General features: G+C 40.1%; 1 protein-coding gene across 5 annotated transcripts in view; it reads right to left on the bottom strand.

Annotated features, from left to right (window-relative positions):
* The window catches only part of PTPRM (protein tyrosine phosphatase receptor type M), an 899,870-nt gene that overhangs the window by 508,666 nt on the left and 364,113 nt on the right, over positions 1–27,091 (bottom strand). For all 5 annotated transcript variants that reach the window (XM_066246290.1, XM_066246286.1, XM_066246288.1 and 2 more), the window contains exon 4: positions 17,486–17,564. In XM_066246290.1, coding sequence (XP_066102387.1) covers positions 17,486–17,564 — 79 coding nt within the window. The remainder of the gene's footprint in view (positions 1–17,485; positions 17,565–27,091) is intronic.

Raw genomic sequence — 27,091 nt, 5'->3', positions numbered from 1 at the left:
ACTCCACTAGCACAGCACTCACTCTGTGCCTTTCTTTCTCATGGCCGTGACCTTACTAAGAGTCATTTAGAACCTCAGTGGCTCCTTTGAGAAAACTTTCATCTCCCAAGCTGGCTCCTATAAACTTTGACCACCCCTCCCATGCTTCCATATTCCTGTGGATTGTGAAAGACGTAGATTACCCTGCACACTCGGATAGCAGGACGTCTCACTAATGTGGCCCTCTCTGTCCATCTCGTGGCCTCTTAATTCTGCTCACCTCTTGATGAACATCAAGCTGGGTCTCTAACACAAGGTGCTGCGTGTGTAGCCATCTTTCACTATAACTTGGGTTAAAAGGGGGGTTATATCTGAGACAACTCTCCGGTAGTTTCACATTCACTTGGTTAAGCCCAGGTGGATCCTGTGCTAAAGGGTTGTTAAATATTTCCAGCATCACCTCTATTGTATCCCCAGATAGTTATTACTGAAAATTAAAAATAGCCCTGGCCTGTTGGCTCAGTGGTAGAGTGTCAGCCTGGTGTGTGAATGTCCTGAGTTTGATTCCCAGTCAGAGGACACAAGAGAAGTGACCATCTGCCTCTCTACCCCTCCTTCTCATGCTTCTCTCTCTCTCTTCCCCTCCTGTAGCCATAGCCCGATTGGAGTGAGTTGGCCTTAGGTGCTAAGGATGACTCCATGGCCTCTGCCTCAGGCACTAAGAAGAGCTTCATTGCTGAGCAACAGAGCAACACCCCAGATAAACAGAGTATCACCCTCTAGTGGGCTTGTAGGGTGGATCCCAGTCAGGGTGCATACATCATTCTGTCTCTGCCTCTCCTCCTCTCACTGAATTTTTTAAAAAAATTAAAAACTAAAAGTTTCCCCTAAAAATCCATTGCAAAACCCTCATGTGCTGTTCATGTACATCTTAGGCCTTGGCTTCCTACCCTGCACTCTATCTAGGATTTGTTCTCTTCCTCCTTTTTCTCCCACTACCCCAAAACCCAGGCTGCCAAAATTCTCAGAATCCCTTGGGCATTTTTAATGCATTGCACCGTAGTTCTCGTAACCCTTCTCCACCAGAAGGACCATCAAGGTGGCATGGAAACAACAGAACTCCGTACCCACCTCTCTTCCCGTAGATTCAGAAATTCCAGAAAGTCACCTTTCCCTCCCTGCTACTTGAGATTTGCAGCTCTTTAAAAGCTTCCCCACTTTCTGAGGGGCACATGGGAAAAGCTAAAATATTGTACATTTACTTTGTAACATTAAAAGTAAGCTTCCCATGGACTAAAATCATTGAAAGAAAATGAATTACTACCTTGAAAATTTTAAGTTCATTCCTTGTCAGGTATGTCAAGAGCAAAGTGGGCTACACACACAGTCTCTTTTCTTTTTAAAAAATAATAAATAGCATGCTTCAAAACTGTATGAGAAAGAATATAATTTACTTTCCCCGAATTTGAATGGTTTCTTGAAACAACTTGCCTAGACCATCTTCATTTATTTTTTTCTTTTCTTTTCTTTTTTTTTTTTTTTTTGTATTTTTCTGAAGCTGGAAACGGGGAGAGACAGTCAGACAGACTCCCGCATGCGCCCAACCGGGATCCATCCGGCACGCCCACCAGGGGCGAATCTCTGCCCAGCAGGGGACGATGCTCTGCCCCTCCGGGGCGTCGCTCTGCCATGACCAGAGCCACTCTAGCGCCTGGGGCAGAGGCCAAGGAGCCATCCCCAGCGCCCGGGCCATCTTTGCTCCAATGGAGCCTTGGCTGCGGGAGGGGAAGAGAGAGACAGAGAGGAAGGAAGGGCGGGGGTGGAGAAGCAAATGGGGCACTTCTCCTATGTGCCCTGGCCGGGAATCGAACCCGGGTCCCCCACATGCCAGGCCGACACTCTACCGCTGAGCCAACCGGCCAGGGCCTAGATCATCTTCATTTACATAACCTCCTACTAATAGGACTAATACATTAAAAGCTGTTCAAGATATTTGAAATCAATTTAATTATTTCTCCTAAGATTTGTGATTTAAATGATTTCTTTTTAATCTTTTATAAAATATTTTAATAATAAACGTTAAAAATAAAAGTACTTAATTTTTAATCATATATAATCTTTAAGAAGCAACTTTTAAAATGTGCATACATTTCTGCACACTTTACTACTTTTTTTAAATAAAAAGCATACTGAATCGAATAACTAGTTGAGAAGACACAGAGCATGTTGACCTCCAAGCTTAAGCTTGGAACCCGAAGCTCTTGAAGGAGGCTAGGATATTAAACTTTGATTCATCTAGGATCAGAGTGAACTCAGGAATGTTTGTACCAATTATATCTTCAAATTAGATGAGGAGGCAGATGAAAAGCCAAATCCTGAGGACAGCTGAAAATGGGGTGGTAGAGGGGTTAAGATAAAAAAATTCCAGATTCTGGCCCTGGCCTGTTGGCTCAGCGGTAGAGCGTCGGCCTGGCATGCGGGGGACCCGGGTTCGATTCCTGGCCAGGGCACATAGGAGAAGCGCCCATTTGCTTCTCCACCCCACCCTCCTTCCTCTCTGTCTCTCTCTTCCCCTCCCGCAGCCAAGGCTCCATTGGAGCGAAGATGGCCCGGGCGCTGGGGATGGCTCCTTGGCCTCTGTCCCAGGCGCTAGAGTGGCTCTGGTCGCGGCAGAGCGACACCCCGGAGGGGCAGAGCATCGCCCCCTGGTGGGCAGAGCGTCGCCCCTGGTGGGCGTGCCGGATGGATCCTGGTTGGGCGCATGCGAGAGTCTGTCTGACTGTCTCTCCTCATTTCTAGCTTCAGAAAAATACAAAAAAAAAAAAAAAATTCCAGATTCCTACAGGAAACATGAAAGGAAAGCTCCAGCACCAGGTAGAACCGTGTCAGGTGGACAGATTACGGGTAGCTGAATTACTCATAGCTGGTCGGCGAGATCTGGTGAGGGTATGTTTTGCACAGAACCATCAGAACAATCCTTTGCCATTTAAGAAATATTATCTTCTAAATAAGTCTACTGGTATCTTTTTACCTTTTTGTAGCAACCATGCACTTTGTAAAAAAAAAAAAATAATAACAACATATTCAGTCTTTTTCCTTGTTAAAGATTCATTTAAAACTATTTGGCAATCTATGCTTGACTGGTGGTGGTGCATTGGATAGAGCGTTGACCTGGGACACTGAGGTCCCAGGTTTGAAACCCTGAGGTCTCTGGCTTGAGTGAGGGCTCATCTGGCTTGAGCACAGGGCTGCCTGCTTGAGTGTGGGATCGTAGGCATGACTCCATTGTGGTCGCTGCCATGAGACCAAGGTCACTGGTTTCAGCAAGGAGTTGCTGGCTCAGCTGGAGCCCCCTGGTCAAGGCAAGTAAGAGAAGCAATCAATGAACAAGTAAAGTGACACAACTATAAGTTGATGCTTCTCATCTCTCTTTCTATCTCTTTCTTTCTCTAAAAATAAACAACAACAAAAAATTATTTGACAATCTAATTGCCTAATATACATCAATGGTTCTCAAACAGAGGCAATGTCACCCGCAGGGGACATTTGGCAATGTCTGGAGATAATTTTGGTTGTCACAACAAGGGTGGGGAAAGTAGAGGCGCCACTGGTATCTAATGAACAGAGGCCAGTAATGGTGTTAAACATCCTACAATGCACAGGACAGCACTCATAAAATGACCCAGGCTCCAAATGTCAACAGTGTCAAGATTGAGAAATCCTGAAATATGTTATATGAACATAGAAAAGTTTCCTGGGATACTCTCCTACTGTTGAGCATTTGAGTTCCTTATACATAAAGCCAAGATAAAAGTCTTCATGATTAAATTGTCATGTAGACTTTTTGGTGGGTTTTTTTTTTTTTTCCTTAGGATAAAATTTTAGAAATCAAATTACTAAGACAAAAAAGTATGCATTTTTAAAAGATTTTTGACACAAATTGCAAAACTGCTTTTCTTAAAGTATATCACAATTTGTATTTCTACTAGCAGGTGGTGTAAGAGGGCTCTTTTCACCACCTGCTCAAAAATACTAAGAATTAATTTCTGTAACCATTTTTTTTTAAACTTGTAGGAGGACAAACAGTATTGAGCCCCCAGCCCTAGTTCTTAGTTTTATTTCTTCTGAATGTGGTCAAAAGATACTGAATCCTTTTTTGATAAACTTATAAAATATATGTGCTCTGCCCTAACAGCTAAGTTAATAATAATAATAATACATAATTTGAATATTAGGATTGTCACTGGTTCTGTTATCAGTCTGTTCACTCACAGAAAGTCCACCTGGGAAGACTCCTTCCTAAAGGCCCTGTTTCTAACAATGGCTGCCTGAACCCCAAAGAAAGCAAGCTAAACTCTCATGTATCAATACAATCTAAGACTTACTGTCTCCAGCAGGCTGTCCCTTAGGACAGTGGTCCCCAACCCCCGAGCCACAGACCAGTACCGGTCTGTGGGCCATTTGGTACCGGTCCACAGAGAAAGAATAAATAACTTACATTATTTCCGTTTTATTTATATTTAAGTCTGAACGATGTTTTATTTTTAAAAAATGACCAGATTCCCTCTGTTATATCCGTCTAAGACTCACTCTTGACGCTTGTCTCGGTCATGTGATACATTTATCCGTCCCACCCTAAAGGCCGGTCCGTGAAAATATTTTCTGACATTAAACCGGTCCGTGGCCCAAAAATGGTTGGGCACCACTGCCTTAGGATAAAACTTGAATTTTTAATTTGGAGGCCAAAGATATGATCGTGCTGCAGTCTTTCTTCATTCGCCCCATTCTTAATAAAGATATGTTGCACAGAAGGAAACTTCCCACTTTTCCTTTAGAATTGATCTTCAGCACGGCTTTCTCAAAGAGTGCCTGTGCATACCCCATGTACTGTGAGATTCTAGGTTCAAGGACTAAGGAATTCATATCTCTGTTCAAGTGTATTTTGAGGAGGGCCGTTCTCTGCAAACAAATGGACCATTTTTGTTTGGGAAATAGTGCTGCTCTATTGAGAAAAGACTGCCAAACCAGGATTATCCAGCTCAGATAAAAAGCCCCTCCTCGAACAGAAACCAGATGAAGACATATAAACACGTTAAGCGTAAACACTTATATAATCAAATTATCCTTTTCAAATGAAAGAGAATAATTTGAGCTGAATGGAAGCTAGTAACTCGTCCACCAGGATGAACAGACAAAGGGACTGTAGGATTCTATTTACCAGATCAGTTTCCTTCAAGACATGGAAGTCAGAATTTCTACGAATGGCATGTATAAGTGTTTTTCAATAAACATAAAGATAATATAATCTTTCCAAAGCTGTAGGATGCCTGGATCCTACCTGTTGAGTGCAGTAAATAAATCCTACAACTATTTTCAGTTAGAAAACATCACAAGATGGATAATATTTTGAATTTTGATTTTAGCATATGTGAGTTCAAACATCAATACATCAGCCCCTTACTACCTCTGAATAAAAGAAAACGTTCATAAACCCATACATTAGTGAATTTGTAAAAATCTGTAATCAGGGGTTAAAAGGTACCTAACAGGTGTGAGGTGGTATTCCATTGTAGTTTTGACTTCAATTTCTCTCCTATCTAGTGAAGATGAGCATCTTTCCACAGATCTGTTGGCTGTTTGTATGTCTTCATAGGAGAAGTCCTCTTCCCATGTTATAATAGAATTGTTCATGTGTTGAGTTTTATGAGTTCTTTATTTATTTTCAATATTAACCTCTTGTCAGAGTTTTTTGTTTACAAATATCATCTCCCATTTGGTTGGCTGCCTTTTTTGTTGTTGTTGTTGGTTTATTTCGCTCTGTGCAGAGAAGCTTTTTACTTCGATCTAGTCTCATTCATTTGTTTTTGCCTTTACTTCCCTTGCCTTTGGGGTCAAATTCATAAAATGTTCTCTACGGCCAAGGTCCATAAATTTAGTACCTGTGTTTGTTTGTTTTGTATTTTTCTGGAATGAGAAGTGGGGAGGCAGAGAGACAGACTTCAGCATGCACCTGACTGGAATCCATCTTGTACGCCCACTAGGGAGTGATGCTCTACCCAACTGGAGCATTGCTCTGTTTTAACCGGAGCCATTCTAGCACTTGAGGTGGAGGCCATGGAGCCATCCTCAGTGCCTGGGCCAACTCTTTGCTCCAATGGAGCCTTGGCTATAGGAGGGGAAGAGAAAAACAGAGAGAAAGGAGAAGGGGAAGGGTGGAGAAGCAGATGGGCAACTCTCTTGTGTGCCCTGGCCAGGAATTGAACCCAGGACTACCACATGCCAGGCCAACGCTCAACCACTGAGCCAACTGACTAGGGCAGAGTACCTGTGTTTTCTTTTATGTAATTTATTGTTTCAGATCTTTTATTTAGTTTTTGATCCATTTTGAATTAATTTTTGTACATGGAGACAAACTGTAATCACTTTTCATTGTTTTGCATGTGGCTTTCCAATTTTCCTAGCACCATTTATTGAAGAGGCTTTTCTCCATTGTGTGTTTTTGGCTCCTTTGTCAAAAATTATTTGCTCATATACATGTGGTTTTATTTCTGAGCTCTCAATTCTGTTCCTTTGGTCTGTGTGTCTGTTATTCTGCTAATACCATGCTGTTTTGATTATTGGGATTCTGTAGTATAATTTGAAGTCACATAGTGTGATACCTTTGTCTTTGTTCTTTTTTCTCAGGATTGCTTTGGATATTCGTGATCTTTTGTGGTTCTACACAGGTCTGATGATTTTTATTCCATTTCTTTAAAAAATGACACTGGGATTTTAACAGTATTTGAGAAAAAGGAACCCTCATTCATTCTCTGCTGGTGGGAATGTGAACTGGTACAGCCACTATGGAAAACAGTATGGTGGTTCCTCAGAAAAACCAAGAATAGAGTTACCATATGCCTCAGCAATCCCTCTACTGGGTATCTGCCTGAATAATTAAAGAACATTTGTTCACAAAGACATGTGCACTCCGCACCCCCATGTTCATCACAGAATTATTCATGGTGGCCAAGACATGGAGACAACCAAAGTGTCCTTTGATAGAGGACTGGATAAAGAAAATGTGGTACATACACATATACAGTAGAATACTACTCAGCCATAAGATTAAATACTGCCATGTACAACAACATGGACTGACCCTGAGAATATTATGCTAAGTGAAGTAAGTCAGTCAGAAAAAGCTAAAAAACTTTGTGATTTCATTCATATATATGACATAAAAACTGAGACTCATAGACATGGACAAAAGTATGATGGTTACCAGAGGGAGAGTAGTGGGGGTAAAGAGAACAAACATACAGTGACAGAAGGTGATTTGATTCTGGGTGATGGGCACATAACACAATGTATATAGATCATGTGCCAAGAACGTGCACCTGAAGTTTGTGTGATCTTATAGACCGAAGTCACCCCATTAAATTTAATTTATATATATTTAAGGTACCTACATCAGAGAGTTGGGATAAAGATAAACAAGATGATACAGGGACAATACATAGTATGCCTGCTATTTAACTCTAAAAAAATTCATTATTATTCTAAAGAATTGATTTATCACAAGAAACTGGAAGAAACATCCCAAGAAAAACAGCTTTACAGCCAGAAAAGTTTCAATCCCATGCTGAGCTGTATGCTCTGAACCTTGCCAAACAACTTTAATTGTAACACCAGGTATAGCACTGCTAGAGAAGAAATTTCCATATATCCCACATTCATAAAGAAAATTCTCTCTCCCTCCAAATTTATAGACCCATTTGTCTCCTGGATACCCTTTCAAAATGCTATGCCAGCTTTCTTCTAAAATCCACAGGAGTTCTAGAAACTATCTTCCATGAATTTCAAACAGTTTTTCAGTACAGCTCTCCCTATTTTCTCATCTCTATCATATTCTGTTTCTTGTAGAAAACAGTTTTTCAAAGAATAGTTGTTTTGGGGTATTAATTGATCTCAAATCAGCCTTTGATCTCAAAGTCAGGAATTATCATTGATCAAGATGCAAACCTTTTTCTAAATGTTTCATAGTACTGATTCTTCAAAACTTGCATCAAACTACTAACAACAAAATCAGAGAACAGTAATTTGTAAGATCAAAGTGCAAACTAAAGTGGGACAAAGGAGGACTCAATGCAAACTCTTTTCATTTTCATCTGCATTTTGCTGCAATGGCACAGGTTGGGATGAACTGGAGGCATGCCTCACTGCCAGAATAAACAGGCAGTATTTATCTGGGTAGCATATCATCACAAACAACAAAAACAATCTCTGCCAAAAAGAACATCTTGGTGCTGCCTACTCTAACACTGGAAAAACAACATATTTTGCAAACATATTTAAAAAAATTTTAAATGGACACTAATAAATTATTCCATTTAATAAGTCAATCCCTTTAGATACTTAGGGTTATAATCTGCCGCTAACTCATCCTAGTGGACCTTGCAATATGGAGTGCCTAATAATAATAATAATAATAATAACAACAGCTAATATTTATTGAGCTCTTAGAATGTGCTAAGCATTGCTCAAATTCTCTATTATACCTTAATTCATTTAATCCCTACATTTACCTTGTGAGGAAGGTGATATTATAATTTATTATTATTATTACTATTATTATTCCATTATGTACATAAAGTTATGGACCCAAAGAAGTCAAGTAACTCTTGTGATAGAAGCAAAAAGTTTTGCTCTTAACATTTTTTGGGACAAAACATTTTTTTTTGGGCTTGAAAGTTAAAATGAATTTCAATGGAATAATATTTTTCAAGTGGAAAAACAAATTCAACATTCTTATCATAGAACAGTAAGTTAGCCACTATATATATAAAAAGTTTAACAAGTCACCACATCTTGAAGAAGAAGTGCATTCCTTTGGAGAAAACTCCAACTTAAGTTCCTACATGCTTAAAATGAAATGTCAGTTCTGAGTACTGTGCATCTCTCAAGCAAAGCATGTGAATCAGTCTTTATTCAACAGAACGTAATTAATAAAACAATTCTGATTTTTTGTCTCTGCTACTCTTATTTTAATCAAACTATTAATGCTTTTATACCAAAATCTAAATTTAGAAGTAGACAATTAATGTTTGGATATGCAAATAAATCAATGAGTAACAAAACTAATTTTGTTTTATAAAATAAAAATAATTTTGAACCATATTTTGAACTCAGCATTTACTAAATATTTAAAGAAAACTGCTGACTTATTTCATATTGCAAAGTAGCAATAAAGAGTCTTGCATTCTGTAGTCATTTTATATAATATAGAGAACACAAAGATTTTTTTCAACCTTTTTTATTATATATTCCATTTTTTAAATTTTTGTTGAATTTATTGGGGTGACATTGGTTAAAAATTATATAGGTATTAGGTGTACAATTCTATAATACATTTTCTATATACTGTAGTATGTGTTCACCACCCCAAGTCAAGTCTCCTTTCATCACCATTTTATATTATGTTTTTAAATTTAGAGAAAATTAGTGGAATATGATTCTGTATAATATTTAAATTTAGAATTGAAGGCATCATATGTGCAAATAACTTTTTATTTAATGTGTTAAATGACAACATATTGAAAACTTATATACCATAACCAAGTGAGATTTATCCTGGGAATGTTAAGTTAATTTAACACCCAAAAATCAACCAATGGAATACATCCCTCCACTAGAATAAAAGATAAAACCAAACGATAATTTAATAGGTGATGGGATGCAGGACATACTCCCCCAAAATATGACACCTTGGTATGTTAAATATATATTTTAAGCTGAAGAAGTTTGAGAAAAATAGTAGAAGCAAGAAGGTCACTATGACCTTCCTCTACTCTTCTCTACTGAAAGAAGTCATAAAACTCTCAGTGAGAAAGGTGTTCTTTATATTCAGAGACAAAAGGACACCAAGAAGAATTTAAACAATCCTGTCTTGCCATTTCCTTCTGTTTACTACACTTACCTCATGTTTTTTAACCTATCATATTCCTCCTCAGTTGTCCACTCTTCCTCAAACCTAACATAAAAATATTCAGGTCTAATCATTTTTTTTCAGGTCTTGATTCCCTAATAATGCTCCTGAATCATGAAGAATGTATTTTTTTTTTTTTTTTGTATTTTTCTGAAGCTGGAAATGGGGAGAGACAGTCAGACAGACTCCCGCATGCGCCTGACCAGGATCCACCCGGCACGCCCACCAGGGGCGAAGCTCTGCCACTCTGGGGCGCCGCTCTGCGGCGACCAGAGCCACTCTAGTGCCTGGGGCAGAGGCCAAGGAGCCATCCCCAGCGCCCGGGCCATCCTTGCTCACATGGAGCCTCGGCTGCGGGAGGGGAAGAGAGAGACAGGGAGGAAGGAGGGGGTGGGGGTGGAGAAGCAAATGGGCGCTTCTCCTATGCGCCCCGGCCAGGAACCGAACTCGGGTCCCCCGCACGCCAGGCCGACGCTCCACCGCTGAGCCAACCGGCCAGGGCCGAAGAATGTATCTTAAATAACTTGGAAAGTCTTCCTCTTGTTAATCTGTCTTTATCAGTTTAACTTTCATACCTAGCCAGGAATCCTAAAAGGATTGAAAGAAAAGTTTTTCCTGGCCCTGGTTGGTTTGCCCAGTGGTAGAGCGTCAGCCTGCGTATGGAAGTCTGGGGTTCAATTCCCAGTCAGGGCACACAGGAGGAGCGACCATCTGCTTTTCCACCTCCTCTCCTTTCCCCTTCTCTCTCTCTCTCTCCTCCCCTGTCACAGCCATGGCTTGAATGGTTCGAGCAATTTGGCTCTGGGCACTGAGGATGGCTCCATGGCCTCACCTCAGGTACTGAAATAGCTTAGTTGCCATGGAACGGAGCAGTGTCCCCAGATGGGCAGACCATTACCCTGTAGGGGGCTTTCCAAGTGGATCCCAGTCGTGGTACATGCGGGAGTCTGTCACTGCCTCTCTGCCTCCCACCTCTCGACTAAAAAAAAAAAATTTTCCTCCCCTACAGGGACAAAGAAGAAACATTTTCTAAAATCCAACACCTTTTCATTATAAACAAAACAAAATAACAACAAAAACATTCAACAAAGTAAGAATAAAAGAGACTGTCCTTCCTGGTAACATGCATCTATGAATAATCCAAACCCACAGCTAACAGCACATTTTATAGTGAAAAACTAGAAACTTTCCTCCTAAGATCATAAAGAAGACAAGGATATTTTTTCCTTCCACTTCTACTCAACATTGCATTAGAGATTCTAGCCATGGCAATTAGGCAAGAAAAAGAATTAAAGATATATGGATTAAAAAATAGAATGTGAAATTATCTCTACTTAAAGATGACATAGTGATATATATATTGTAGAAAATTCTAAGGATTCACAAAAACAATTAGATCTTAAAATAAGTTTAACAAAGTCTCAGAATATGAGATCAATATTAAAAAAATAAATTGTATTTCTGTACATTTAGAATTTCCATTTACAATACAATCAAAATAAAATACTTAGAAATAAATTTAACAAAAAAAAGTACACAACTTGTACCCAGAAAACTGAAAATGTTTAAAAGACTTATCTATGTTCATGGATAAGAATGCCTACTATGGTAAGATGTCATAAGCTTTCTTTTTTTTTTTTTTTTCATTTTTCTGAAGCTGGAAACAGGGAGAGACAGTCTGACAGACTCCCGCATGCGCCCGACCGGGATCCACCCGGCACGCCCACCAGGGGCGACGCTCTGCCCACCAGGGGGCGATGCTCTGCCCATTCTGGGCGTCGCCATGTTGCGACCAGAGCCACTCTAGCGCCTGAGGCAGAGGCCACAGAGCCATCCCCAGCGCCCGGGCCATCTTTGCTCCAATGGAGCCTTGGCTGCGGGAGGGGAAGAGAGAGACAGAGAGGAAAGCGCGGCGGAGGGGTGGAGAAGCAAATGGGTGCTTCTCCTGTGTGCCCTGGCCGGGAATCAAACCCGGGTCCTCCGCACGCTAGGCCGACGCTCTACCGCTGAGCCAACCGGCCAGGGCCTAGCTTTCTACCCAAAGTGATATTCAAATTGAAGACAATCACTATCAGTGTATCAGCTGAATTTTTTGGCTGAAATTGACAAGTTTATCTTAAGATCTATATGAACATGTAAAGGATCTAGAACAGAGGTCGGAAACCTTTTTAGCTGAGATAGCCATGAATGCCATGTATTTTAAAATGTAATTCCGTGAGAGCCATACAATGACCCGTGTACGTTACGCATTATCCAATAAAAATTTGGTTATGTCCCAAAGGACAGCTGTGATTGGCTCCAGCCACCCGCAACCATGAACATGAGTGCTAGGAAATGAATAGATTGTAATATATGAGAATGTTTTATATTTCTAACATTTTTTTTTATTATTAAAGATTTGTCTGCGAGCCAGATGCAGCCATCAAAAGAGCCACACCTGGCTCGCGAGCCATAGGTTCCCGACCCCTGATCTAGAACAAACAAAATATTACTGAAAAAAAAAAAAGTAGAAGGATTCACAGATCCCAGTTTGAAACTTACTACAAAGTTACAATAATCAAGACAGTGTGGTGCTGGCAGAAGGAGAGACATAGAGCTCAATGGAATAAAAATGGGTATCCAAATATAAACCTTCATATTTTTAGTCAGTTGCTTTTCAACAAAGATGTCATGGCAATTCAAAAGGGAAAAAATAGTCTTGGAACAAATGGTGCTGGAATATCTAACTGGACATACATATGCAAAAACAGATGAAGTTGCACCACTTCCTTATATCATATACAAATATAAACTCAAAATAGACCAGAGACTTATATGTAAGAATTGAGACTATAAAACTCTTTAAATAAATCATAGTAGTAAAACTTTATAATCTCGAGTTAGGCAAAGCATTCTTAGATATAGCAATAAATGAGAGAACTAGCACAAGTTACAAAAGAAGAAAACTGAAAATTGGACTTTATCAAAATTAAAAACTTTGTTCTATAAAGGATGTTATTAAGAAAATAAGTAGTTAGCCAAAGATTAAAGAAATTTATCTTAAAATCATATATCTCATAAGAAAATTGTATACAGCTACACTAAGCTCTTTAAATTCAATAATAAAATGATAAGCCAACTAAAAATGGAAAAAGAATCTGAATGGTCATTTCTCCAAAGAAGATATACAGATAGCCATAAAACACATAAAAAGATACTCAACATCATTAGCAATTAGAGAATCAAAGCCAAAAAGAGCCTAACCAGTGGCACAGTAGACAGAATGTCAGTCTAGGACACTGAGGAGCCAGTTTGAAACCCCGAGGTCGCTGGCTTGAGTGTGGGCTCACCAGCTTGAGCGTGGGGTCACTGGCTTGAGCACGGGATATAGACATTACCCTATGGTTGCTGGCTTGAAACCCAAGGCCACCAGCTTGAAGCCCAAGGTCATTGGCTTGAGCCCAAAGTCACTGGTTGAGCAAAAGGTCATTGGCTCAGCTGGAGCCCCCAGGTCAAGGCACATATGAGAAAGAAATCAATGAACAACTAAGGTGCTGCAACCGTAGGTTGATGCTTCTCTTCTCTCTCCCTTCTTGTCTGTCTGACTCTCTCTCAAAAAAAAAAAAAAAGAAGAGAAAAAGAAAAAAGGATACCACTTCAAACCCACTAGGATAGCTATGATAAACAGATAATAGCAAATATTGGCAAGAATACAGAGAAATTGGGACTCATATTTCATCTTCAGAATGTAAAATGGTATATAGGCAATATGAAAAACAGTATTAGTTCCTCAAAATGCTAAACAGAAAAGTTACCAGGTAACCCAGTAAATCTACTCCTAAGTGTACACAAGAGAACTGAAAACAAATGTCACACAAAAGCCCATACATAAACGTTCATAGCAGAATTATTTACAATACTCGAAAGTTGGAAACAATTAGAGCATATTATCAAATCATGAATGAATAAATAAAACATGGTATATCATACAATGGAATACTATATAGCTTGGAGAAAGAATGAAGTATTGATACACTTTACAATGTGGATGATGAGCCTTGAAATGCTATGCTGAGTGACAGAAAACCAACAAAAAGAAGCACATACTGTAGGACTGCATTGCCTATGGCTGGGGTGGTGGCCAGGGGAAATGGAGAATGACTGTTAATGGGAACAGGGTTTCTTTGGGGGGTGATTAAAATGTCCTTATATTGACTATGGTAATAGTTACACAATGCTATGAATATACTAAAAACCATTAAAATGTGAATTTTAAATTGGTAAATTGTAAAACATGTAAATTCTATCTCAATAAACCTACTAAAATGCTGAAGAGCTTATAAGATATAAAAATATATATTTATCAGCACCACAAGGTAATAACAGAAATACCTATCCACAGTATTTATAATTTGTAACCTATTTAAAAACAGGAGACAACATTATGAAGCTGATAAAATATCAATACTTCTTCCGTTACTTCTACTAGGATTATTGAACCAAATTCAAAATATGTTTTAGTGTGCGTACCAAACACAAAAATTATTTATGTTCATTAGAAGAGGTCTTAAGCCAGAAAGCTGCTGTCTGCACAGCCATGTGTACATTTTCAAACCGATCCTGCATCTGACTGTCACTATATTAAAATCAATTTTATGAGCAACTCTACACTCCTAACAGAAGTGCTACTTTAAAAAAATGTAATGCTTACTCATAAACCTATATAAATCCAAACAGAAGTCTTTTGACTGAAGTAAATAAAGTTCATCAGTTCTGTATCTTTTGGTAAGAACAGTTTAGATAAAAATAAGAATCATTATTTCTAAATCTTCTTAGGATCTCCCTTAAAATATTACCTGTAAAGCTTTCCATTAAATGGCCAAACTATTTTCTTCTTTAAAAATCTTTATTTGCATATTTTCCCCATAAACTAAGAGATTTGGAAAAAAGAACTACAGAAGGGTTATCATCATCAAAACCATTTATAGCTTACAGTTCAAAATGCTATTGTACCATACCTCCCCTTGGTACAGAGCCTGTTTTGCAATCCTGCATCTCCTAACAAGTTTGCAAAGCCAGTTAGATATTAGCACCAGTATTCTCCAAAGGAAAGACCATAAACACCTTTACTGACCACAGGCAGCTAGGCTTGAACAGAATGAACACTGCAGGAGACACATTTCAGTAGGCTCTGATAGAAGAACAAGCATTCCGTCTTTTTAAATAGCTGAAGACAGAGGCTCAAACCCTGTGGAATGGGAAGGGCTACATGTAGGAGTTATTTTGTTGACCAGGGGACAGATGTAGAAGGAAGTCAGGACACATTCCAAGAAAGACCCATGCAAACTTGACCGTGCCCATTGAGTCAGCACCCTGGGCAGCGACCACAGCTGCCTTGTGGTAAGATTGGCTCCGAGAAACGGGAGCACTTCAGCACTTAGTAGGCATTCAGTATTACTTTCTGACTTTCACTTCCTGGTAGGAGGTAAATCAGGGCTGCAACATGTATGCATATTAGAACACATCATGTGTGTTCTCCAAGCCCAAGGCTATTACTCCAAGGATCTGGGCAAGTAGTTCCAACTCAGGTAATTATGAGCAATTAAATTTGCCCTGCTGTTTCAGTTAGGTACAGCATTGTTCATTTTTCTACCTTTTCAGAAAAAAAAAGGGAAGATATTCTTCTTGAACTCACCAGTCTTGCTGACAAAATAAAAGGCAAATAAACGCAACGTGCTACAAAACATTGTCTGCCTTAGTAATGGAGAAGACGACTGATGCGCTTGAACTGCAGTGTTGTAGCCAGATAAAGATCTTACAGAAGGCAAAACCCCTCTGGAATCAGATGACTGTGTCATGATACCCACATCGGATGACACATAGGGCTTCTCTGTAACTAGTACAGGAAGTGATCTTATGATCTATTCAATCCATGCAATAAAAGCAGGGTTTCTATTTCTAACACTATTTATTGGAGGCACAATCTTTCTTTTGTGAATTTGGGTAGGACCTTCAGCAGAGATCCAGGAATGCAGGAATTAGTTTCTCTTTAACGCCAGGGACCCTAAAAATAAAGCAAGCGTCCATCCCTGAGCCGGTCAAAGATTTCAAGTCTGACAATATCAATTTTGGGGAAGGATATTGGGAAAATAAAACTTACATGATTGCTGGTGGGAATATAAAACTGGTTTGACACCTTTCATAGCAATTTGGCAGGATCTAGTAAAAGTAAAACTGTTTCTACTCTACCTCCAGCAATTCTGCATCTGAGAACATACCCTGTTCTTACACACAGCTCCCAGAGATGCACACAGATGCTCATTGCAGCAATGTTTGTCATGCAGGAAAAATGGGAAATTAAATGTTCACAGGAGAATAAAAGAATAAAATGTAGTGTACTGATATGATAGCATATCATGGGTTGATCTAAAAAAATGTAATGCCAAGTAAGGGGAAAAAGAATACAAAGTAATTTGTAAAGTTGGGTATCATTCATTAGAATTTACACAAGGCAAACAGTACTTTCTTACTGCATAGCGCTTCTGGGAAACAGTGTGTGTACAGGCTTGTGCGCACACACACAGGCACGTGCTACCTTCTGGTTGCTCACTCTCAAATCTCTACCCTGGGATTGAGAAATTCCAAGTGTCACTGTCCAGGATCGGGGCGGGGGGGGCGGTCAGCGGAATGGGCTGCAGCACCCCTGTCCTCATGGGTGGCTTTCTGGCATAGTAGTCACTGTGGTTGTGCCTACAGAGCCTCCCTTCAGTTTCTGCCCAGTATCTGAGCCTAGGTCGCTGCTGTTCCCAGTGATTCTATTTACCACCCAATTCCCTTCCAATACAAAGCATTTCTGCTAAAACCGGCCCTGTCCTTTCTGTTGCTTGTGTACTAAAAACCTGCCAGACGGAGGGGGTCGTGGCAAGCTCACCACTGAGGCTGGCCCCTGGGAGGGGAGGGAGAAACGGGACTGGCAAGCTGCGTATTTTATTGATTTAAGGACAAGGTTCAGGAGCAAACATGACAAACTATTAATAGTTGTTCGTTCACACTGGGTGGTAAAAGAAAAGTGTGTGCTATCACTCATTGGACTTTTTCAAAGAACTAATTTATAAAAGATGAAGAACCTGCCATTTCTGGGGTCCCCAGGTGATTTAAGTAGATTTCTTATACTCGCCAGATCCCAGGCCTGCTTGCGGCTCTACTGTTTGGAACTTTGCCAGAAACATCCTAGATTGAGATTCAAGACGCATAGATTTCCAATGTTTGACTTGTGCAAAAGGGAAATCCAACATCTTTGCAAGGATGTTGGAGCATACCAAAGCATTCTGGTGGTCCACTCTCCTGATTTGCATTTGAAAGACCATTAGATACATTTCATGACATTACACATCGAATATATGTTTTTGGACTTCTGGGCTCCCAAAGCCACACCTGGAGAGACATGTCAGGGAACTCTCTCAGCAGGATTCCTGCCCTCCAGGTTTACTGCCTTCCTTTAATCTGTAATGTAAATAGGCCCTCAACAACGCACCCAGATGTTGAAAAGGTGAGACAACTTACTACATGGATGTCCCAACACCTTCACTTCATCAATAGCAAGGTAGCCTTGATGTCCAGATGTTATTACTTCAAAAATCACCTGGAAAATTAAGAAAAAAATTCCATGATTCACTCATTTTGTCAGACTTTTATCAAGTGTCTTCTACTGAGAGATCAGTAGTTTCATTCATTCATTCGTATTTCTTTTATTTTAATTATTTATTTATTTATTCATTTTAGAGAGGAGAGGGACAGAAAGAGAGAGAGAGAGAGAGAGGAGAGACACAGAGAGAGTAGGGGGGAGGAGCTGGAAGCATCAACTCCCATATGTGCCTTGACCAGGCAAGCCCAGGGTTTCGAACCGGCGACCTCAGCACTTCCAGGTCGACACTTTATCCCACTGCGCCACCACAGGTCAGGCTCATTCGTATTTCTAACAAACATTAATGGAGCGCCTAATATCTTCTGGCTGTAGACGTAAAAGGGGCCAGGAACTACACCTGATAAACTCTGGGGAGGCAGGCAGGGCAGCCTACAAACTCAGAGACCTAAAGTAACCACATGGATGGTCTACAATTAAAATTTTTAACTAAAAGCAGTTCCTGGTGGGTAGTCTTGTCCTTGGGTGGTATTTTACCCTAACAGAGGTCAGTGTTTACTTTAATTCATCCTGTCTGCTGTTCTTTTGCATCTAAGATAACGTATCTGGTAAAGGGCCTTTGAAATGTAAGAGTAATCTCTCAGACACCTCAGGCACCAGAGCAGAGAGCACAAATCCCCCCATTGTTATTATTATGTTTATTGTTAACTGGTAACTACCCACCTACTTAGAGTAGATATGTGTAATTCCTTTCACTTCTTACCTAATTCCAGATTTCCCGGTTTTGCTTTCTCCTGACCCCTTAATCTACTACCAATGGATTTCATACAATTCCTTTAAATCTTCCCCATTGAGGCTGATGTATAAAAATCAGTGGTGAAATAGCCATTTTCCAGAGCATTTTCTTAATCCGTTGACAGTTTGCTTCCTGGCAATTGTCTGAGTTTGGTTCAAATAAAATTATGAAAATTCTTACAAGTTTGGACGTTTCTTACATTGATACAGCCAATGTTCCAGGTTCTAAGATTATAAAGATAAATAAAATCTACACCCGGTTTTCAGGGAGGTTAATGGGAGTGTTGGACAGATAAGATATATTATGCTCACTTTGTTAAAGATGGTGCTGCCCATGTGGATGGCACGCATCGCCTAGGTGATGATATTAATTGCCTTCATGCTTGGGAAGAGGTGTGGTTATGCTAATGTGTGTTGGGGGAGGGCTTTCACACCAAAAGGTTTTAAAAGGAGGATCTAGGAGGCCATTTTGGGGAGAGTGATCACGTTCTTGTGGAGAGGAACAGACCATGCAGGAGCAGGGCAGGGAGGCCACGTGTAAGAGGTAGCCAAAATGTCAGATTGGGGGAAGGTTCTCCTCCAGTTCGTGGAGGAGAAGGGAGGGGGAACAGAGGTGAATAAGACTGGTGAGGTGGGAGTCTTTGATTCTAGGAAAACTCGGATGAGTCAGTGGCTTTGGGAGCCCTGAATGGAAAGGGAAGTGTTTCCCGCAGTGTGTATATTCTTGCCAGCCGGTGCGAGCTAGGTCTAAAGAAAAATGGATCACCAGTTTTTGGCTCCGTTCATTCCTTACCATCTATCTGCATCAAACCTGAACCTGCATTGGCCAAGTGGCTTTGATGGCGGCCACTTGGAGCATCCTACCTCAAAAACTCCAGATGAGGGGGGAATACCATGGTTAAGAGCTGATACTTGGAAGACAAAGCCTTAAAGTTATTATTGGAGGAATGGTAAATTTTAAATTGCTTTACGATGACTTACTTTTAGTCAGCTCCTGTCAGTGGACTCTATGACAGGCTGAACTATGTGGGGTCCTACGTTTTAAATGAGTAAAGTTTGAAAACTACCATCAGGGTTATCAAAGAAAAGTACAGAACACTAGAAGAACATATACCAAGAGGACCTCTCATGAGGAGGTGGTATGTGAGCCGACGGCTGAGTGTGAATGGCACCAGAGCTTACGCAAAATAACCCTCTGAGGTGACTGGCCACAGCCATGAAGAGGAGAACTGGGTCCTACAGGTATAAAGGTCTGCGGTGACCAGCTTACAGAGGCTCCGCTCACAGGAAGAGGCTAGTCTAACAAGTTCAGATGGCAGAGGAGAGTGATATAAAAGTCTCCGCAGTGCCAAAACGAGTGGGCTCCAGCAACTGCTCGGCCCTGGGAGACGAAGGGCAGGAGGAGAGGGCAGCAGGCTCTGGGGGTCTCCGAATGAATGACATCTTTGAGAAGGTGGAGCCACTTCAGGGAAATTAAGGCTTAAGCAGAAAAAAAGAACCAGTAAGAAGGTTATCAATTTTCTCAACCTGATTGTCTAATGGTGTCCATTGTCAGGCTATTATTAAGAAAGGTCCATATGAGGCCCTGGCTGGTTGGTTCAATAGTAGAGCATCAGCACAGCGTGTGGATGTCCCGGGTTCGATTCCTGGTCAGGGCACACAAGAGAGGTGACCATTTGCTTGTCCACCCCTCCTCCTACCCCGTCTCTCACTCTCTCTCTCTCTCTTCTCCTCCCACAGCCATGGATCTATTGATTCAAGCACATCAGCCCTAGGCACTGAGGATAGCTCCATGGAGCCTCTGCCTCAGGCACTAAAAAGAGCTCGGTAGCAAGCATAGCCCCAGATGGGCAGAGCATCGGCCCCACACTGGGGTTGCTGGGTGGATCCCAGTCAGGGCGCATGTGGGAGTCTGTCTCTCTATCTCCCCTCCTCTCACTTGGAAAAAGAAGAAGAAGAAATAAAAGTACATAAGACATTAATTTAACCTCCATTCACACAGAGTTGAAAACCATATCACTAGGAAGACCGTGCATGGCTAGTGCTATCTGAAGAGGGTAAGTCTTAAAACACAACCCAGCAAATGTACTCTCCGGGAAATAAAAATTTTTATTCATATAAAAAGTGGACACAGATGTTTATGTAAGTTTTATTCATAGTTGTCCCAAACTTAAAAAAGCCCAGATGTCATTCAAATGGTAAACGATTAAACAGATTATAGTACATCCAGAAGAAAAAAAGGTGAAGGGATTAAGAAAGAAAAGGAAAAAAAAACTTATAGACACAGACAACAGTGCGGGCACTGCAGGAGGGAGAAGGGGTGGCAGAGGTGGGGGAGGGGAGAGAGGGATCGGTGGTGATGGAGGGAGACTTGGGGTGGTGAACACAGTGCAATATACAGATGATATGTTATAGAACTGTGCACCTGTATTGTGCACAGGTATGAAACATATATAATTTTATCAACCAATGTCACCCTAATTAGTTCAATTAAAAAAAAAGGTACTAACTATTGATATATATATAACAACTCGAATGACTCTCCAGAAAATTATGCTGAGTGGAAAAGCCAATCACAAAAAGATTACATACTATATGATTCCATGTATGTAACATTTTACAATATCACATTTTTATTTATTTTTTTAGATTTTATTTATTCATTTTATATATATATATATATATATATATATATATATAGAGAGAGAGAGAGAGAGAGAGAGAGAGAGAGAGAGAACAGGGGGAGGAACAGGAAGCATCAACTCCCATATGTGCCTTGACCAGGCAAGCCCAGGGTTTTGAACCGGCGACCTCAGCATTCCAGGTCGACGCTTCATCCACTGCGCCACCACAGGTCAGGCAATATCACATTTTTAGAAATAAAGGACAGATTAGTGATTGCCAAGGGTTAGGGGATAGAAGGAGAAGAAACAAGAGGGAAATGGGTATGGTTTCAAAAGAATGAAATGGATAGTCTTTACATTGTTGGAACTGTTAGGATCTTCACTATGGTAGTGGATACACACATCTACTCAATAAAGAACTGTATAGTTCGTAGCAGCATGACTCACAATAGATAAAACATGGAAAAAACCCAAGTGCCCATCAGAGGATAAACAGGTAAGAAAAATGTGGTGTATATATACACACAGACATACACACTCACAATGAAATACTATTCAATCTTAAAAAGGAAGGAAATTCTGACACATGCTACAACATGGATGAATCTTAAGGACATTATACTAAGTGAAATAAACCATCATTTAAAGGGCAATTAAATACTATCACATTTATATGAAGAACCTACAGAAGTCAAATTCATAAAGACAAAAATTAGAATGGTGATTGCCAGGAAGTAAGGGGAAGGGGAAATAGAAAAAGCTATAGTTTAATGTGGTGCAGAGTTTTGGTTTTATAACATGAATACAGTTTTGGAGATGGATGGTGGTGATTGTTGGACACCATTATGTATAAATGTATTTAATACAACTTAAAAGTAATTAAGATGATGAATTTTATGTTACTTGTATTTTACCACGATAAAAAAGTGAAAAAGCTGTATTGAACTGAATACACACATGTATGCATGCACAAGTACAGGTATAACTAGAGAAATTTGAAAAGCTCTATAGATTGTAGAATTTTCAATATTCTGATTGTGATATTATATACCTTAAGTTAGCAAAATGTTTCCATCAGAAGAAACTGGGTAAAGTGTAGACAAGGATCTGTATTCTCACTACTGTACCTACCTCCACAATTATTTCCATAAAAAATTCAATTTAAAAAAGTAACCGTTAGTTGTCATTTATATAATATGTTATATATACATGGGCACATATAACAGCATTATTTTATTTATTAGTTCCTGCAAAAATCCTTTAAGGATTAAATATTTCAAAAACAAAAAAGAAATGTAGATACAATGTAATTGCCCAAGAACTTGCAATAAGAGTGCTGTGGATACGTCTTTAAAACCCAATCTTTGATTCCAAATGCCATGATGTTTTCGCTAGTGCATACTGCCTGAACAAACACTTATTTTGAACTATGATTAAATGAAGAAATCTGGATTCAGGCACTGTAGAAAAACCTTAAATTGGTACTAACTTGATTTTAAAACCTGGCCATTAGGGACTTACTTTGCTACCGCTAATAAACAAGAGGGTTAAATGTGTAGCTCCAAATATGAGGCTGATTGAAAATAGGTTTCTTTTTTTTATTGTTTTATTTATTTATTTATTTATTGTATTTTTCTGAAGTTGGAAACGGGGAGGCAGTCAGATAAACTCCTGCATGCGCCCAACCGGGATCCACCCAGCATGCTCACCAGGGGCCGATGCTCTGACCATCTGGGGTTTTGCTCTGTTGTGACCAGAGCCATTCTAGTGCCTGAGGCAGAGGCCACAGAGCCATCCCCAGTGCCCGGGCCATCCTTACTCCAATGGAGCCTTGGCTGCGGGAGGGGAAGAGAGAGACAGAGAGGAAGGAGAGGGGAAGGGGTGGAGAAGCAAATGGGCGCTTCTCCTGTGTGCCTTGGCCGGGAATCGAACCCAGGACTCCTGCATGCCAGGCCGACACTCTACCACTGAGCTAACCGGCCAGGGCAGGAAATAGGTTTCTTAAAAAACAGATTTTAGCATCCATTAAAAGATTTCTTTGTCGCCTGACCTGTGGTGGCGCAGTGGATAAAGCGTCGACCTGGAAATGCTGAGGTCGCCGGTTTGAAACCCTGGGCTTGCCTGGTCAGGCACATATGGGAGTTGATGCTTCCAGCTCCTCCCCCTGTCTCTCTCTCCTCTCTCTCTTCTCTCTCTCTCTCTCTCCCCCCCTCCTCTCTAAAATGAATAAATAAAAAAATATAAAAAAAAAATTAAAATAAAAAAATTATTAAAAAAAAAAAGATTTCTTTGTCACAAACTCTTATTTTCGGGCAAGTATCCATTTTGTACTTTTTTTCTAGCCAGTGCACTGACCAAGAAAGTTTCAAAAGCAAAAATATTTGTGTTTTGTCAAATAGGACACTACTCCATTGAAAGTACAGGCATTGCCCTAGTGAAGTCTATATAACAAGCGTATGCAGAACCCAGTGGGAGTCCTTGGACTGCCAGTATCCAGGGCCAGAAAGATTGAGGTCAGAGAAAACAACAACACTAGAACATTGACAGCACCACTGGGAAAAGAAAAAAGAAAGGTTTAACAAATTGATTTGGGATGTGGCTATGCTTATCAAATAGAACAGAATCCATTGAAAATATGTATTAGAAGTGAGGCATAGGTCTCCTTAGGGAGCCATACAAGTATTTTCTTTTTAAAAAAATTCAATTTAAAAAACATTTATATATTGTATACATCCATGTCCCAAGTATCTTTTGTATACATTATCTAATTTTTCCCAGTCAACCCTATGAGGTAGGGAATATTAACTCCCTTTCAGGGATGAATAGGCTGATTCAGAAAGATTAAGTAGTTCTTCTGATGTCACACAATTAGCACATAGTAGTGTCAGGGTGTAATTCTAGGTCTATTTTACCTCCAAGTCTGGATGTTACCAAAGTGCCTGAAGTAGTAGGTAGAAAAGGTTCTATATACAGTGCGTCCGTAAAGTCATGGTGCACTTTTGACTGGTCACAGGAAAGCAACAAAAGACAATAGAAATGTGAAATCTGCACCAAATAAAAGGAAAACTCTCCCAGTTTCATACCTATTCAGTGCAGTTCCATGTGGGCTCACGCACAGATTTTTTAGGGCTCCTTAGGTAGCTATCCCGTATAGCCTCTACAGACTCGTCACTGACTGATGGCTTACCAGAACAGGGTTTCTCCACCAAACTGCCGGTTTCCTTCAACTGCTTATCCCACCAAGTAATGTTATTCCTATGTGGTGGTGCTTCATTATAAATGTGCCGATATTCACATTGCACATTGGTCATGGATTAAAATTTAGCGAGCCACAGAACACACTGAACTTTCCTCTGTACCGTCCACATCTCGACTGGCATGGCCGTGGGCTGTTCAGCTGTATATACGGTGTTACATCATCATCTGCGCATGCGCACATGCTGCCACATCATCCTACAGAAACTGGGAGGGTTTTCCTTTTATTTGGTGCAGATTTCACATTTCTATCATCTTTTGTTGCTTTCCTGTGACCGGTCAAAAGTACACCATGACTTTACTGACACACTGTATGTCGAATGCACATATAATACACATGCACACATACAGATGCACACATATATAAAATACACAACCATACGTACACACATAGATGTATACATCCTTTAATGCATATATGTTGCCTAAATTTTAACTTTCAGATTTTAGTAAGAAATTTCATAATCATTTATTTGACCTAGACATGTGGATGCAAAAAACAGTTCTATGACATAGTTTTAAAATATAAACTTTAAGACACGGGTCAGCAAACTACAGCCAATAGACCAAATCTGCCCCAACTTCTGTTTCTGTATTGCCCACAAACTAAAGATGGCTTTTGCAGTTTTCAGCAGGTGGGAGAGCACCGAGAAAAGAATAATACTTTGTGTTACATGAGAATTTTATAAAATTCAAATTTCAATGTGCATAAATAAAGTTTTATTGGAACAAAGCCATGCTCATTCATTTACTTACTGTCTACGATGACTCTCACACAACAGCAGAGTTGAGTGGTTGCCACAGAGACCATCTGGCTCACAAAGCCTGAAATATTTACTATGCAGCCTTCTGCTTTAAGAGAACACTTTCCTGTTTGGCTTACCAACACAGTGCCATTACTCTGGATAAAAAGAAAGTATTTGGTACTGGCCGTCGTTTGTCAGAGCCAAATAAGTATGCCTCGTCCTTCGTGCAGGGACTATGCATTCCTGCAATGGTGAGAGAAGAACCCTGGCTTTGCAAGGCCTCTTCAACTGGATGACACAGGTGGTGTTTTAAATGCCCACTTCAGGCTATAGTATCATCATCAATTTTTTAAAAAGCATAACTGCAATATACCAAAACAAAATTATCAAATTATTTTATAAACCTCAAAACATTCTAAAGTAAATTAAAAATAAAACTGAAACCCAACTCATTCAGCAAATTGCCTATAAAAACTTGAACTACTGAATATTTATCACTTTACTATTGAAACCTGACCTCAGAAGTCATTTCACAGAATGTTCTTTCGCATGAGCAAGACTTCAGCTAAATGTTTTTGTGATTTTTGTTTTGCTTTTTTACTAAAACACACACATTTTAAGAAAAAATGTCTTTGCTCACTAGCCCAATCTAACCTGTGCCTTGACAGTAGTTCCTCCCTCATCTACAGGGTATATATTCCAGGACCCCCAGCGGATGCCTAAAACTGCGGACAATACTGACCCCTCTGTGTGTGTGTGTGTGTGTGTGTATCATATATATATACCTTTTTTCCGATATTTATATACCTATCGTAAAGGTTAATTTAAAAATTAGTAAGTGATTAACAACAATAACTGATAATAAAGTAAAACAACTTTAACAATACATTGTAATAAAAGCTGAATGTGGTCCCTTTCTCTGATAGCCAATCTAATGACACAGACGGTCACTAAGTGACTAGTGGGCAAGGTGTCTTCTGTGTGGAGACAGTGGACAAAGGGATGATTCATGTCTTGGGTGGGACTCAGTGGCAAGTTTTCAGATTTCATCAAGCTACTCTGAAATGCACGCTATTTAAAACTTATGAATTGATTAGTTCTAGAATTTTCAATTTAATATTTTCAGACCACAGTATACCATGAGTAATTGAAATTTCAGAAAGCGGAGGCGCTGCCCCAGTGGCTCAGTGGATAGAGCATTGGCCCAGCATGTGAACATCCCAGGCTCAACCCATGGTCAGGGCACATAGGAGAAGCAACCATCTACTGCTCTTCCTTTTCCTCTCTCTCTCCTTTCCTTCTTCCCCTATTGCAGCCAGTGGCTTAGTTAGTCCAAGCATCAACCTCAGGTACAGAGGATACTTCAGTTGATTAGAGCATCGGTCTCAGACTGGGTTTTCAGGCAGATCACAGTCAGGGCACATGCAGGAGTCTATGTCCTCTCCTCTTACTTAAAAAAAAAAGAAGAAGAAGGAAGAGAGAGAGAGAAAGAGAAAGAAAAAGAATAAAAGAAAGAAAGAGAATAAAAGAAAGAAAGAAAGAGAGAAGGAAGGAAGGAAGGAAGGAAGGAAGGAAGGAAGGAAGGAAGGAAGGAAGGAAGGAGGAAGGAAGGAAGGAAAGAGAGAGAGAGAGAAAGAAAGAAAGAAAGAAAGAAAGAAAGAAAGAAAGAAAGAAAGAAAGAAAGAAAAAGAGAGAAAGAGATGTTGACTCCAAGATGGTAACAGAGTAAGGGGATGTTCCAACTGCCACCTCCCAAGAACAAATTGGATTACAACATAACTTAAGAACAATCACCTTGAAAAACTAACTTTGGGCTAAAGGAAGAGGACTCTATAAGCAAAGATCACAGAAGAAGCCACGCTGGGCCTGACCAGGTGGTGGTGCAGTGGATAGTGTCGGATTGGTATGTGCAAGACCCAGGCTCGAGACCCCAAGGTCACCAGCTTGAGCCCAACATCACTGGCTTGAGCAAGGGGTCTCTCGGTCTGCTGTAGCCCCTCCCCCTCCATCAAGGCACCTGTGAGAACGCAATCAATGAACAAAAAAGGTGCTGCAACAAAGAATTGATGCTTATCATCTCTCTTCCTCTCTGTTTGTCCCTATCTGT

This window comes from Saccopteryx bilineata, chromosome 11 (assembly GCF_036850765.1).
Source record: "Saccopteryx bilineata isolate mSacBil1 chromosome 11, mSacBil1_pri_phased_curated, whole genome shotgun sequence".
Classification (NCBI taxonomy): Eukaryota; Metazoa; Chordata; class Mammalia; order Chiroptera; family Emballonuridae; genus Saccopteryx; species Saccopteryx bilineata.
The sequence above is the reverse complement of the archived record's forward strand: the minus strand, read 5'-3'. Positions and strand labels throughout refer to the sequence as shown.